Source organism: Hoplias malabaricus, chromosome X2, assembly GCF_029633855.1.
Source record: "Hoplias malabaricus isolate fHopMal1 chromosome X2, fHopMal1.hap1, whole genome shotgun sequence".
NCBI classification, from domain to species: domain Eukaryota; kingdom Metazoa; phylum Chordata; class Actinopteri; order Characiformes; family Erythrinidae; genus Hoplias; species Hoplias malabaricus.
Genome location: NC_089819.1, coordinates 52,673,705 through 52,689,176, shown reverse-complemented (window position 1 = coordinate 52,689,176; position 15,472 = coordinate 52,673,705). Strand labels below are relative to the sequence as shown.

Below are 15,472 nucleotides of genomic sequence, written 5' to 3'. Positions count from 1 at the left end.
TTGAAATGAAGCACACTGTTATATAGAAGTATCCCCTAGGATGACCTGAGCTGGCTTGTATGCGCAGTGCGCAGAGTTGAGCTCCTCTTTGCTCGGCCAATGCCCCGCCCATTGTTTCTGTGTTTATCGCTTTAGAGCACTGTTCATTCTCAACTCAATAAAACAGCAAGCAGATATGGACACAGACAACCTCTCCGTGGTGTTACACGCTAAAGGAGACCTGAGGCTGGTGAGCTGTTTGAATTCGTCTTCATTAAACAGAGAGGAGGTGTGAATAAAGTTTGAGTCAGTAGTTCTGGGAGAAAGCTCACAATCTGTCTCCTCCAGTTTGACAAACACTGATAGTTTCTTGGCTTTACAGTCTGATACTTTTATTCGTGTTGTTGCAGGAACAACGTCCTATTCCAGAGCCAGGAGATAACGGTATGGAATATCATATGCATTAGCCGATGTTGTATCCTGTGTGGGTCTCTTTCCTTCCTGAAGCTGCACGTTCATTCAGACAGTGCGGTGACCTTTGCCCTCGCCTGAGTGTTGTGTAATGCTCCCTCAGTGTAACAGTGAACTTTACATATCCCTCTCGAAACTAGAACAACGCCCAAGATTGATTTTTAATCATTTGCATCTAAGGTTTTTTATGTAAACACACAGACAATGTGAAAGTATATGTATTTGTATCCACACTTTTCATTAATTTGTTCTCACATTTTAAATGAAGATGAGTACGACTTGTTGAATTGTTCCCTCAAAATAGATTTGGTCCCTCTGTGTTGTTTATTTCTGTAGAGGTGTTACTGCAGATGCATTCTGTGGGAATCTGTGGCTCTGATGTGCACTACTGGCAGCATGGACGGATCGGTGATTTTGTCTTGAAGAAGCCCATGATTCTGGGACATGAAGCTGCTGGCCGTGTGGTCAAAGTGGGCTCCAGGGTGACCCATCTCAAACCAGGCTAGTGATCCATTAGTGTGCTGGGGAACACAGCAAGAAGTATATAATTGTATGCAAGTTAAAGGCATCTTAAACATAGACAACATATCTGATATTTTCATTAGACCGAGCTTATGTCTAGTTAAGGTTTATAATTCTGTGTAGTCCAAGACTAGGTTTAGTTACTATCTGGGGAAGCTATGCAAACCTTCATATTGTGCTAAAGTTTAGGATAATTTTACTTAATTCAGCTATGTTTGTATACAAGTGCAGTAAAATAATTTAAATTGATAAGAGCATTTAACTAATTTTATTAGTGACCATCTCAAGCTCATAACTGCCATGAGTCATCATTTAATAATTTACACCAGTGCCATGTATTAAGAAAATCTTAAATATTTTCTCTACATTTTAGATTTTTCACTCACCAGTTAAAATTTTTTGCAAAGAAAATCGAACTGCGTGGTTCTACTAAACACAGCTCCAGGGACCTGGAGGTTGTGAGTTCAAGTCCCGCTCCGGGTGACTGTCTGTGAGGAGTGTAGTGTGTTCTCTCTGTGTCTGCGTGGGTTTCCTCCGGGTGACTGTCTGTGAGGAGTGTGGTGTGTTCTCTCTGTGTCTGCGTGGGTTTCCTCCGGGTGACTGTCTGTGAGGAGTGTGGTGTGTTCTCTCTCTGTCTGCGTGGGTTTCCTCTGGGTGACTGTCTGTGAGGAGTGTGGTGTGTTCTCTCTGTGTCTGCGTGGGTTTCCTCCGGGTGACTGTCTGTGAGGAGTGTGGTGTGTTCTCACTGTGTCTGCATGGGTTTCCACTGGGTGACTGTCTGTGAGGAGTGTGGTGTGTTCTCTCTGTGTCTGCGTGGGTTTCCTCCGGGTGACTGTCTGTGAGGATTGTGGTGTGTTCTCTCTGTCTGCGTGGGTTTCCTCCGGGTGACTGTCTGTGAGGAGTGTGGTGTGTTCTCTCTGTGTTTGTGTGGGTTTCCTCCGGGTGACTGTCTGTGAGGAGTGTGGTGTGTTCTCACTGTGTCTGCGTGGGTTTCCTCCGGGTGCTCTGCTTTCTTCCCACAGTACAAAAACACACGTTGGTAGGTGGATTGGCGATTCAAAAGTGTCCGTAGGTGTGTGTGTTGCCCTGTGAAAAACTGGCGCCCCCTCTAGTGTGTATTGTTGCCTTGCGCCCAGTGATTTCGGACCCACTGTGACCCTGAACTGGATGAGGGTTACAGAAAATGAATGAATGGTTCTACTAATCTTCAACATATAACAAATGGTTTTGTTTCTCATTTAATTGTGGCTATATGTTCCTCCACAGGGGACAGAGTGGCTATTGAACCTGGAGTGCCCCGTGAAATGGATGAGTTCTTTAAAAGTGGCCACTACAACCTGTCTCCCACCATATTTTTCTGTGCCACCCCTCCGGACAATGGAAACCTTTCTAGATACTACACACACAATGCCAACTTCTGCTACAAGTGAGTTTTCTAGCACATCACGCTTATACCACTTTTAGAATGTGTATAACAAATATATGGGTTGACATATACTACTATTCTTTATGCAGTCATCATTATTTCTGTTGCAGACTGCCTGATGGTGTGACGTACGAGGAAGGAGCGCTCATAGAGCCTCTGTCTGTGGGGATTCATGCCTGCAAGAGAGCCGGAGTCACACTGGGCAGCTCAGTGCTCATCTGTGGAGCAGGTCAGTGCCTTAGGATGACCCTGAAGTTTACCAAATGTTAACAGTGGAGTGAAATAAGTTGACTCAATTTATACTTTTTAGCAGGGCAGAGGGAGCATCTTGATGAACAAATCTTTCATCACACTGACCAAACTTATTTGGAAAAAGAAAATTTCATACTTAATAGTCTTAGTATCCATGAGCCAATAGACGCTCGTTCATTTATTCATTATCTGCAACCCTTATCCAATTCAGGGTCGCGGTGGGTCCAGAGCCTACCTGGAATCATTGGACGCAAGGCGGGAATACACCCTGGAGGGGGCTGTACACACTCAGACATTCACTCACACACTCACACCTACGGACACTTTTGAGTCTCCAATCCACCTACCAACGTGTGTTTTTGGACTGTGGGAGGAAACCGGAGCACCCGGAGGAAACCCACGCAGACACAGGGAGAACACACCGAACTCCTCACAGACAGTCACCCGGAGGAAACCCACGCAGACACAGGGAGAACACACCACACTCCTCACAGACAGTCACCCGGAGGAAACCCACGCAGACACAGAGAGAACACACCACACTCTTCACAGACAGTCACCCGGAGGAAACCCACGCAGACACAAGGAGAACACACCACACTCCTCACAGACAGTCACCCGGAGGAAACCCACGCAGACACAGGGAGAACGCACCACACTCCTCACAGACAGTCACCCGGAGGAAACCCACGCAGACGCAGAGAGAACACACCACACTCCTCACAGACAGTCACCCGGAGGAAACTCACGCAGACACAGGGAGAACACACCACACTCCTCACAGACAGGTCACCCAGAGCGGGAATTGAACCCTGGAGCTGTGTGACTGCGACACTACCTGCTGCACCACCGTGCTGCCCCGCCAATAGACATGCTTGTTCCAAAACATTGGCTATTGAATGGCTGTCTAAATGACAATCTACTGGCATTAGTGTGTTTTTAAAACATTACAGTCCGTTACATTTTGTTCCTACGCCAACTTGCAGCAACACCTTAAACACTTGCTTAAAACGCACCCACCATTGTTTTGTGTAAAGAAGCTACTGAGGCAAAAATGTTCAGGAATTAGTATCAAAATCAAACACTCGGTGCTAATTTTCTCTGCATTTAGCCACATTTGGTATCAACATGTCCTTTACAATGTCTCCTGACAGGGCCGATTGGTCTGGTCAGTCTGCTGGTAGCTAAAGCCATGGGGGCATCTCAAGTGGTCATAAGTGGTAAGTTACATGTTCATGTGGTGCCTAATTATACTGTAAGTTGTTGCAAGGTCAAACCTCAGCCACTTGACGTTGTGAATGTTTATGAATTCAGATCTTTCTGCGGATCGATTGTCCAAGGCTAAAGAGTTAGGAGCTGATTTTGTGCTCGCTGTGAAGAGAGAGGATGTCCCACAGGAACTGGCCAGACGTGTGGAGGGCATGCTGGGAGGAATGCCTCACATCAGCATTGAGTGCACCGGAGCAGAGAGCAGCATTCAGACAGCCATCTATGTGAGTGCTGGATGTGTGGACTCAAGTCGCCACTTTTTCCTGTGATACATATTTCAGGGTGCTCTCCTGGAGGACTGTAGAACCGCACAGTTTAGGGTTTTTTCTTTAACACTCCAAGAGAAACAATTATAAACCCTTTGAGTTGAATGGGGAGCATTAGTGCTGTTGTCAGACTTGGTTCTGGAGTTCTGCTTGTGCTGTGCTGTTGAGTGAGCTGTTTTTTGGGGGATGATATAGAAGTAGTATATGATACAGAAGTAGTGCCCAAACAGTCGTTTCTTTGTGCTTTAGGAGCAGGTTTGAGTGAAAGGAAACTACTAAAGCTTGTACTGAGGAGGGTGTTAATAAAATCATTGTGCGTGTGTGTTTTGTCTGTCCTTAGGCTACTCGCTCTGGGGGAGTTGTGGTGTTGGTGGGGCTTGGTGCTGAGATGACCACCGTCCCTCTCGTCAATGCAGCGGTCAGAGAGGTGGACATCAGGGGAGTGTTCCGCTACTGCAACACGTAAGTTGTAGGGACAACTATAATACATTGAATACAGTGAAAAATCCACATGATTGTGGACTGAAATGTATTAGTAGCACAGCTAATGATAAATGAAATATAATTCTAGGAATGAAATTTGCACTTTATCATTGTACTGCACTGTTTAACATTTGCATTTAACCCACCCTTGGCAGTGAACACACACAATATCAGTCTAGTACAATGTCCTTTAGGCTATAGCTGCCCCTAATGGAATCAGCAGTGGTGCAACTTCACTGTTGAGAAAGGAGCCTGGAAAAAGACACATTGTGGGGCTAGTCAAAACAGCAACTCGTGTTGACTAAGGAACACCAACCAATACATTTAGCACTCAGTTCTTAGGTGATGTAAGGTTGTGGGTGTGCATTTATTTTATTGGTTGTGGTTTAAGCGTAGTTTCTGTCCCATTATGTTTTAATTCCTTTATCGGAAATATCTGTGCTGACTTCTGAAGTGTTAATTTATGAAGTAATGTAGAGTATCACTGAATGATGTGTTTACATTGTGCTTTGTGTTCAGATGGCCTATGGCTATTGCAATGCTGGCATCAAAGAGGATCAATGTGAAGCCTTTGGTCACACACCGATTTCCTCTGGAGCAGGCCGTTCAGGCGTTCGAAACAACAAGGCAGGGGCTCGGGGTTAAAGTCATGCTTAAATGTGACAGAAATGACCAGAACCCATGACCTGGAAGTCTTCACAGATCTCAACACTGACCACGATAATCCACCTGAGCAAAGGCATTCAAATAAGACTTGTATTTTCTAACATTTTTCCTTGTGAAGCTTCTGCAAATCACAGTCCTAAGTGTGGTTAATCATTAGAGAAGACAAGTAAACACTGGACGGTACAACCCCGGCTGTTTTACTCGCTTCTTGAAATCTTCAGTGAAATTGTTTACAGCATGAGTTCTGGAGGGCCAAGGTCCAGCTTTTCCTGCACAGACACACACCTATGACACTGGGTTTGTGGAGGGAAATAAACAAACTCTTCAGTGACACGTCAGACCTGTGAAACCCCTTAAAATGCAAAATAAAGCAGTGCTTTCTTGTTTGTATCAAATTGTGCACGGCATTTGAGTTATTTTCCTTTATGGCTTTTATTTAATTCCTCTATACCTTTTATTCTATGTGTGTATTTCAGGGCCCCTGAAGCTTGTGGGTACTGTTCCTACTAGTTACGCTGCTCTGATGGACACTGAACCTTTATCATACAGGGGTATGCAAAAAATGTGGACTCCCTCTCATCAAATGATGTTTGATTAATTTTCTAAGTGAAAATAAATGAACCAAACAGGAATATAACACTTTCTGGTTCATTTATTTGACCCTTAATTTATTCATTTCCTGTAACAACTTCATCCTGTTAAGGGTTGCATTGTGCCCGGAGCTTATAAGGAATCATTGGGTGCAAGACAGAAACACTGTGTATGGAAACAAATCAGACTTTGAAATATTACCACCTTTGAATTTGTAGCACTGAATTTTTTTTTGCACTGAATATAATTGCTCTTGAATAGAACTCGTGAATTTTCAAGAACACATTTTCACTATTATTATTCAAGGTTAATAAATTCAGATAAAAAAAATTCAAGCAATATATTTCGTTATATATAAGTTGTTCAAATTCGGTAGACGACATTCAGAGACCAAAATACAAGTTACTAAAAATTCAGAGTGACATCCGGGTCACCAAGGACGAGCAATCGATTCATTTGGATTTTCTCTTTCACCTTAAATGGTGCGGTAGTTGCATTCTGTCGCCGCTAGATGGCGACACACGAACACAACTTCCACACCGTGGATAAACTACACGTTTAGCTTCCTTCCGCGGATATTATCTCTTTATTTTCAAAGTGTCTCAAAAATCTGAAAGGCTCACTAAAGACACAATATAACAGACTATTAATATCCTGAAGATGATGTTGTGTAATGGCCCTGTGAACAGAGCAGGTGATGTGACAGAATGTGGAAACATGAACTGTGGGGATACATTCATGTGAAAATTAGAACACCCCATGAAAGCCTTTGTCTTTTTAAACATATTTAAACATGTTTGACTTTCATTTGAACAGCACTAAGAAATGGAGCTTATACAAATAAAACTGAAGACATTGCTTATAAACATATGTTGTACAATGTAATTGTCTTTGGCAGAGAGGATTTGGCAGATTTTTCATGGGTGCAACCCACACACTCAGCTCTACTGCTCATCCCACAAATGCATGTTCCTTACAAATGTGGCACCATTGAAAAGGGAAATTAACAGGCTTTTCAACGGTGTAAAATTTATTGCCAAGAAGCATTGTTACAACAAATAAATAATCTTCAAACACACATTTCTATATAAATATTTATAATATTAGAAATAACCAGACATTGCTAATATACACACACCGACATTCAGTGTTTAAACTCTGAATTAAACTCTGCACTTTGGGATATTATATTTGTACTACACCTTCTGTAAAATCAGTTTCAGATTCTTGATAATCTGACAGTTAAAAAATAAAAACGCCATAGGACATTTACTCCACAGTTCATGTTTCCACATTTCTGTCACATCACCTGCTCTGTTCACAGGGCCATTACACAACATTTCCACAGTAAAATTTCTTCATCTTCAGGATATTAATAGTCTGTTATATTGTGTCTTTAGTGAGCCTTTCAGATTTTTGAGACACTTTGAAAATAAAGAGATAATATCCGCGGAAGGAAGCTAAACGTGTAGTTTATCCACGGTGTGGAAGTTGTGTTCGTGTGTCGCCATCTAGCGGCGACAGAATGCAACTACCGCACCATTTAAGGTGAAAGAGAAAATCCAAATGAATCGATTGCTCGTCCTTGGTGACCCGGATGTCACTCTGAATTTTTAGTAACTCGTATTTTGGTCTCTGAATGTCGTCTACCGAATTTGAGCAACTTATATATAACGAAATATATTGTTTGAATTTTTTTTGAGCTTGATTTTTTTTAAATCTGAATTTATTAACCTTGAATAATAACAGTGAAAACGTGTTCTTGAAAATTCACGAGTTCTATTCAAGATCAGTTATATTCAGATGCATAATTTCAGTGAAAAAAAATCAGTGCTACAAATTCAAAGGTGGTAATATTTCAAAGTCTGATGAGACAGATTTTCTTCCATACTCTGGACAGTGTTGCCACTAATTCACAAGCTGCGATGTGTATTGATGCCCACCAGGGGGCGACAATGTACTACATGTTGCCATTGTATGGATATTCAATATTGACTGGTCCTGGTGTTACTGTGATTAAATGCGCTTTGCGCCGAATTGACAACATAAAAAAAAATACCTGTCTTGATCAAATATCCGCCCACTACTTTCTGTTTGATCAGTGCAAGTTTAATGCAGCTTTAAATCCCATTTTAACTAAACACTGCCTACGTTAAAAAGCAAAAATGGACTCTGACAACCTCGCTGCGGTTCTGCACTCAAAAGGCGACCTGAGGCTGGTAGGACTCAGACTTTGTTTTAAGGCGCACCGAGCAAGCAGCATACATGTATAAACTCCACAGAAAAGCACTGACTACTCTGGAGCAGCTGCACATGAGCATAAACTCACCCTGCCCAATGCCATGCGTGGGCTAGTGGAGTGTAAAGCCCACCTCAGCGTTGGGCAGTGAAGCAGTGCAGTGTTCTGTATCCAACATGATCTCTCTAATGTTTATGTGACTGAAGGAACTCAAACTATCAAAGCACTGCTCCAGTATCTCTTGTAAAGTCTTCTTAGCGAGGTAGAAACTGTTAATGAAGCAGATTAGAGGGTTTAGAACAGGAAACCTTGGGCCAGCAGGTGTCTAGAAACATCAGGCCATAACTTGAATGTTCACATTTTTCAAGACGCCTGTATATCCAGGGTTAATGAAATCAAACCTTTTTATTTTTTTGCTGCAGAAGCAGTTCCTTCTCCTCTGGGTATTTTTACACATGGCTGTTTTCCTGGATTTGATTGCATCCAGCCACAGGACTATAGTGAGAAGTACTGATAGTGAATGATTAATTCTGGATCACAGACACCACTCTAGCTCATCCCAAAGTGTACTGTAGCTTACAATTACCATATGGCTCTGTTAGACATTAAATGACTTAATGTTGTTATTCGTGCTGTTGCAGGAACAGCGCCCCATTCCAGAACCTGCACCAGATGGTATGAACCATCATTACGTTCCTCAGCAGGTTTCCTCTTTTTCGGAATCTCCACATTTCTTCTGACTGCTCCCATCTGAGTGTTTGATGTGATGTTATTTGTGCGGTGCTGTCATTAATAGTTCTGTGTTGTTTATTTCTGTAGAGGTGTTGCTGCGGATGCACTCTGTGGGAATCTGTGGCTCTGACGTTCACTACTGGTTGAACGGGGGAATTGGGGACACCGTCGTGAAGAAGCCGATGGTTTTGGGACATGAATCCGCTGGCTGTGTGGTCAAAGTGGGCTCCGGGGTGACCCACCTTAAACCAGGTTTGTGATATCTCAGCCTCCCAGGAGAATCAAAGCCATATTTGAACCATGTTGTTTACATTGTTGCTGTTGGAACAAAGATTTGGATCTCTGTTTTTATAGGTTAAGGGGATAATTCCAGCTACCACTGGTATTTTAACAAAATTTCATTAAGAATTAATGAACAAAATAGTCTTTTATTGTTTGGAGAGCTGACGTTTTGTTCTGACAGTGGTTATAGTTTCTTGGATAAAAGGTTTTACAACTAGGGTCTTCTGTATATTCATTCATTGTCTGTAACCGCTTACCCAGTTCAGGGTCGCAGTGGGTCCAGAGCCTACCTGGAATCATTGGGCGCAAGGCGGGAATACACCCTGGAGGGGGTGCCAGTCCTTCACAGGGCAACAGAGATATATACACACACACACACAGATTCACTCACACACTCACACCTACGAACACTTTTGAGTCGCCAATCCACCTACCAACGCGTGTTTTTGGACTGTGGGAGGAAACCGGAGCCACCCGGAAGAAACCCACGCAGACACAGGGAGAACACACCACACTCCTCACAGACAGTCACCCAGAGGAAACCTACGCGGACACAGGAAGAACACACCACACTCCTCACAGACAGTCACCCGGAAGAAACCCACGCAGACACAGGGAGAACACACCACACTCCTCACAGACAGTCACCCAGAGGAAACCTACGCGGACACAGGAAGAACACACCACACTCCTCACAGACAGTCACCCGGAGGAAACCCACGCAGACACAGGGAGAACACACCACACTCCTCACAGACAGTCACCCAGAGGAAACCTACGCGGACACAGGGAGAACACACCACACTCCTCACAGACAGTCACCCGGAGGAAACCCACACAGACACAGGGAGAACACACCACACTCATCACAGACAGTCACACGGAGGAAACCCACGCAGACACAGGGAGAACACACCACACTCCTCACACCCGGAGCGGGACTCGAACCCACAACCTCCAGGAGCTGTGTGACTGTGACACTAGCTGCTGCGCCACCGTGCCTCTTTAGTATTTAGTAATTAATTAAAGAATTGTACAATTTTCACTGAAATTATACATTTTAATTAGCATAATCTCCTTTTACCCTTATTCCAGCGTAACAAATATTATGTCCCTGTTCCCTGGGAGAACTCATGTAAGGTACTCAATTGGACCTTAAAGCTTTTGGGATATGTTTAAGGGTCTATTTTCTTTGTTCATACCTTGGCAATCATTAAATGTAGCTCTTTTTTTGTGACTGTACAGATCAGGTGTTAATTTTCTCCAGTTTGAAATTGTTCTTTGTCACTCACAGGAGACAGAGTGGCTGTTGAACCTGGAGTACCGCAAGTAATGGACGATTTTGTCAAATCTGGCCGTTACAACCTGTCCCCCAACCTGTTCATCTGTGGAAAGGCACCTAATGATGGGTCCATTTGCAGATACTACACACACAAAGCCAGCTTCTGCTACAGGTCAGTTTTCGAGCAGTACTTGCCCAGTGTCCTATTACACAGTGGGAGACATATATCCGACTACGTCTCCCACAATGTAACACAAGATGTGAGTTAGGTCTTATCTGAGACATAGTGTATGATGCAGTACTCGAGTGTAAATACTTGAGGACACAAAGTAAATGGATATAATCACCATAAATAATGTTAAATATATAAAATATTAAAATTAACCCTAAAAATAGACAGCCCATGTCTGACTTCACTGATCTTCATACAGCCCTCATTTATGTTCATCACAGGCTTCCTGATAATGTGAGTTTTGAAGAAGGAGCACTCATTGAGCCACTGTCTGTGGGGATTCATGCCTGCAGGAGAGCAGGGGTCACGGTGGGCAACTCAGTGCTTATCTGCGGAGCAGGTTGGTGCCTCACGATGACTTCTTCCACACTATGTCTAAAGGTTTCTAGACACCCTTTAAAATGACTGAATTCAGCTACTGTTGGTGCACCCACGTATAAAGCAGGAAATAAATTAGGATTCTTTGGAGCAGCCGTACAAAATGGGGTTTGTGTGCTTAAGGTTCATAAAGCATGGGCTGTGGAGCAGTGAAACTGTATTCTCCACAATGTTGGAGTTTCATCCAATTCATTTTGGATGAGTTGTTTTTTTGTGAAGGGCAGCACCGTGGTGCAGCAGGTAGGTGTTGCAGTCACACAGCTCCAGGGACCTGGAGGTTGTGGGTTCAAGTCCTGCTCCGGATGACTGTCTGTGAGGAGTGTCGTGTGTTCTCCCTGTGTCTGCGTGGGTTTCCTCCGGGTGACTGTCTGTGAGGAGTGTGGTGTGTTCTCCCTGTGTCTGCATGGGTTTCCTCCGGGTGACTATCTGTGAGGAGTGTGGTGTGTTCTCCCTGTGTCTGCGTGGGTTTCCTCCGGGTGACTGTCTGTGAGGAGTGTGGTGTGTTTTCCCTGTGTCTGCGTGGGTTTCCTCCGGGTGACTATCTGTGAGGAGTGTGGTGTGTTCTACCTGTGTCTGCATGGGTTTCCTCTGGGTGACTGTCAGTGAGGAGTTTGTGTGTTCTCCCTGTGTCTGCGTGGGGTTCCTCCGGGTGACTGTCTGTGAGGAGTGTGGTGTGTTCTCCCTGTGTCTGCGTGGGTTTCCTCCGGGTGACTGTCTGTGAGGAGTGTGGTGTGTTCTCCCTGTGTCTGCGTGGGTTTCCTCCGGGTGACTATCTGTGAGGAGTGTGGTGTGTTCTACCTGTGTCTGCATGGGTTTCCTCTGGGTGACTGTCAGTGAGGAGTTTGTGTGTTCTCCCTGTGTCTGCGTGTGGTTCCTCCGGGTGCTCTGGTTTCTCAAAAAAAAGTGTCAGTAGGTGTGAGTGAATGTGTGAGTGTGTGTGTGTTGCCCTGTGAAGGATTGGCGCCCCCTCCAGGGTGTATTCCCGCCTTGCGCCCAATGATTCCAGGTAGGCTCTGGACCCACCGCGACCCTGAACTGGATAAAGGTTACTGATAATGAATGAATGAATGTTTTTTTGTGATCATGAACTAATCATTCAACATCAGCATCTGACCTCGCTTCACACTGCTGAATGTAATTTATACAGGTACATAGCAGGGGTCCAACAGCTAGTGAAAAGTGTTCTTAAAAGAGAAGAGTTTATACTGTACCCTGCAAAGATTAAACCCAAATTAGGACTGTTTGTTCCTGACAGGGTCCATTGGACTGCTCACTCTGCTGGTAGCTAAAGCCATGGGGGCATCCCAAGTGATCATAAGTGGTAAGTCACACGCTACGTGGTGGTTATTTGCTGGTATGATTGTATCAGAAACAGAGGTGTTGCCGAAGTGTCTATTGGAAACATATATCTTGTAGATGCAAAGCCAGAGATAGTAGCTCATCTGTAGCTGCACAGTTTGTGCTAGTTTCCCTCAAACACGTGCAACACACACTAACACAGTCTTCAGATCTTTCTGCAGATCGACTGACCAAAGCGAAGGAGTTAGGAGCAGATTGTCTGCTCGCTGTGAAGAGAGAAGATGTTCCAGAGGAATTGGCCAGACGTGTGGAGGGCATGCTGGGAGGAATGCCTCACATCAGCATTGAGTGCACCGGAGCAGAGAGCAGCATTCAGACAGCCATCTACGTGAGTGCTGGCTCTCTACGATCACACAAATAAGTCATGATCTGCGGATTTTCAGTACACATGTCAAACAGAGCCTTGATATTTTAGAGAATGTGTTATTTCACTGACCCATCACTGGATCAGAACACCTACCTTGTATCTACACTCACTGTCCATTTTATCAGCTCCACTGACCAAACAGGTGCACTTAGTAATTCTACAATTGCAGACTGTAGTCCAGCTGTTGCCCTGCATACTTTATTAGCACCCTTTCACCATGTTCTTCAAGGTCCAGGTATGGTTTGGGTGGTGCATCATTCTCAGCGCTGCAGTGACACTGACGTGGTGGTGGTGTGTTAGTGTGTTTTGTGCTGGTGTAGAGTGGATCAGACACAGCAGTGCTGCTGGAGTTTTAAACCCACTGTGTCAACCACTGAACTGAGAATTGTGCACCAATGAAAAACATCCAGCCGACTAGAGGACAACCGACACAGAGCTACTGTCTCTGACTTTACATCTACAAGGTGGACCAACGAGGGAGGAGTGTCTCAGAGAGTGGACGGAGAGTGGACACATGGTTTAAAAACTCCAGCAGCACTGCTGTGTCTGATCCACTCTACACCAGCACAACACACACTAACACACCACCACCACGTCAGTGTCACTGCAGCGCTGAGAATGATCCACCACCACATCACACCTGCTCTGTGGGGGGATTATGGTGGGGTTCTTGAGTAACAGGTGAACTGCAGAGTAACAGGTGGGGTGCAGTCTGTAATTGTAGAATTACAAAGTGCTCCTGTTTGGTCAGTGGAGCTGATAAAATGGACAATGAATGTAGATACAAGTAGGGGATCCAGTGATCGTTCAGTGTATATTTAACAAGATTCAGAAAGGTACTGACAGATTTGCTGCACACTGAATGTGTGTGTGTGTGTGTGTGTGTCAGGCCACTCTCTCTGGGGGGGTTGTGGTGTTGGTGGGGCTTGGTGCTAAGATGACTACAGTGCCTCTTCTCAACGCAGTGGTCAGAGAAGTGGACATCAGAGGAGTATCTCGTTACTGTAACACGTGAGTCTACGCTACACACCACTGTCCTCTGCCCACATACGTTTTACAGAAGTATATCACATATTTAAAGGAATGCTAGCTTGCCTACAATGAATGAAGTCAAATATATAGATTACATTTATAACAATAGCAGCATTTTCTGTGGAAGCTGTAGTGAAGTCATTCATTTTCTCCAGTGATTCTCTTTCACATGATGAAACAGACATTACACTGACAGCTGGTGGTCAAGATGTATCAAACATTGAATAGTAAACATATTTGAGACCTATTTGGGCACTGAATACTGAATATTCCCTTTATTCTTTGTATTCAGCTGGCCGTTGGCTATTTCTATGGTGGCGTCTAAGCAGGTGAACATAAAGCCCCTGGTCACTCATATTTATCCACTGGAGGAAGCCATGCAGGCGTTTGAGACAACAAGGCAGGGTCACGGGGTCAAAGTCATGATCAGATGTGACAAAAGTGACCAGAACCCATGACTGAGACACCTTCGCTTGATGCCTGTATTAAATCTCAACACTAATCTCAGCAGCAAAGGCCTTTCATTTCGCAATGTACTCTTCACTATCTTCAAAATAACAGCCAGCTATCAATGCGCAACTGCGAATGTGATGAACAGACTAATAACATTTGTAATTGCCACTATTGCACTTAAATAAGCACTTTATTTTAGACTGATGTGCTTCATTTTATTTGTATATTGGTATAAAAGTATATCAACTAAAGAAACATCAGTTTTGCATATTTCATGACTTCCAGCTTTTTCTCTGAATGTTTATTGTAATAGTTTTGATGACCTTCAAATAAAATGGTGTCTAGACATGTTTTTCTTTTGTGATCAAAAGCCATTCTTATTCACGCCCACACTGTGGAGTCCAGGAAATGTATCCTCCTTGAAGTGAGCACATCTGGTTTCTCTGAACTCCACGGTTTCTTTGCCAAATGTAAGAAATTAACCTGGATTTTCGTTTATTCTCAAACGCTGCAGTGTGTTATTCTCACCACCGGGGGCCGACAAGTCTCTACAAATTGTGTCAATGAATTATCAAACAACCTCAGGCCCCAAGGGGCTCTCTTCAATTCAGTAAAAGAATTAAACTGCCACAAACTGAATTTTCCACCTGCTGCTGCCTGGCACGACTTTAGAGACCTAGTGTGGAGGCTGAAGAGCCAGGCATTCATTTCAACCAGGAGCATTTTTTACAGGGACATTTCTCAGAAGTCGAGCAGAGCATTTAAATGTAAAAGACTTGACAGTAGAGAAACATACTGCCTCTGATTTCTTTAGGTTTGTGGTAAGTGTCAGGGGTCACAGGTAAAGTCATTTTATTCATTTCATTCATTCATTGCCTGTAACCCTTATCGAGTTGAGGGTCACGGTGGGTCCAGAGCCTACCTGGAATCACTGGACGCAAAGCAGGAACGCCAGTCCTTTACAGGGAGACACACACTCACACATTCACTCACACACACCTACGGACACTTTTGAGTCTCCAATCCACCTACCAACATGTGTTTTTGGACCGTGGGAAGAAACCAGAGCACCCAGAGGAAACCCAGGCAGACACAGGAAGAACACACCACACTCCTCACAGAAAGTCACCCGGAGGAAACCCACGCAGACACAGGGAGAACACACCACACTCCTCACAGACAGTCACCCGG

The 15,472-nt window shown here is 44.2% G+C and overlaps 2 protein-coding genes across 5 annotated transcripts; both read left to right on the top strand.

Annotated features, from left to right (window-relative positions):
• The first annotated feature begins 101 nt into the window (after positions 1–101).
• LOC136676825 (sorbitol dehydrogenase-like) lies at positions 102–5,803 on the top strand. 2 transcript variants are annotated; one of them, XM_066654071.1, is made up of 9 exons: positions 102–229; positions 390–423; positions 787–951; positions 2,239–2,398; positions 2,509–2,627; positions 3,805–3,870; positions 3,965–4,143; positions 4,526–4,647; positions 5,188–5,800. In XM_066654071.1, exons 1-9 carry the CDS (start codon positions 176–178, stop codon positions 5,351–5,353), a joined length of 1,065 nt encoding a protein of 354 aa, XP_066510168.1. In that variant the 5' UTR covers positions 102–175; the 3' UTR covers positions 5,354–5,800. The 2 variants fall into 2 exon arrangements, with proteins under 2 accessions (XP_066510168.1, XP_066510167.1); XM_066654070.1 differs by having other exon boundaries at positions 158–268; positions 5,188–5,803.
• A 1,980-nt stretch (positions 5,804–7,783) lies between these two features.
• Positions 7,784–14,549, top strand: LOC136676826 (sorbitol dehydrogenase-like). 3 transcript variants are annotated; one of them, XM_066654072.1, is made up of 9 exons: positions 7,784–8,144; positions 8,806–8,839; positions 8,984–9,148; positions 10,473–10,632; positions 10,914–11,032; positions 12,326–12,391; positions 12,579–12,757; positions 13,686–13,807; positions 14,121–14,549. In XM_066654072.1, the coding sequence occupies exons 1-9, from the start codon at positions 8,091–8,093 to the stop codon at positions 14,284–14,286; spliced, it is 1,065 nt and encodes a 354-aa protein (XP_066510169.1). In that variant the 5' UTR covers positions 7,784–8,090; the 3' UTR covers positions 14,287–14,549. The 3 variants fall into 3 exon arrangements, with proteins under 3 accessions (XP_066510169.1, XP_066510170.1, XP_066510171.1); XM_066654073.1 differs by having other exon boundaries at positions 8,018–8,144; positions 8,587–9,148; XM_066654074.1 differs by lacking the exon at positions 8,806–8,839 and having other exon boundaries at positions 8,033–8,144.
• Positions 14,550–15,472: the final 923 nt, after the last annotated feature.

Excerpts from the sequence above, each read along its gene's own strand:
- LOC136676825 (XM_066654070.1), top strand. The coding sequence starts at position 176 with ATGGACACAGACAACCTCTCCGTGGTGTTACACGCTAAAGGAGACCTG. Across the intron at positions 2,628-3,804 it reads AGTGCTCATCTGTGGAGCAG|GGCCGATTGGTCTGGTCAGT; the intron begins GTCAGTGCCTTA and ends GTCTCCTGACAG. Across the intron at positions 4,144-4,525 it reads GCATTCAGACAGCCATCTAT|GCTACTCGCTCTGGGGGAGT; the intron begins GTGAGTGCTGGA and ends GTCTGTCCTTAG.
- LOC136676826 (XM_066654072.1), top strand. The coding sequence starts at position 8,091 with ATGGACTCTGACAACCTCGCTGCGGTTCTGCACTCAAAAGGCGACCTG. Across the intron at positions 8,145-8,805 it reads CAAAAGGCGACCTGAGGCTG|GAACAGCGCCCCATTCCAGA; the intron begins GTAGGACTCAGA and ends GTGCTGTTGCAG. Across the intron at positions 8,840-8,983 it reads TCCAGAACCTGCACCAGATG|AGGTGTTGCTGCGGATGCAC; the intron begins GTATGAACCATC and ends TTATTTCTGTAG.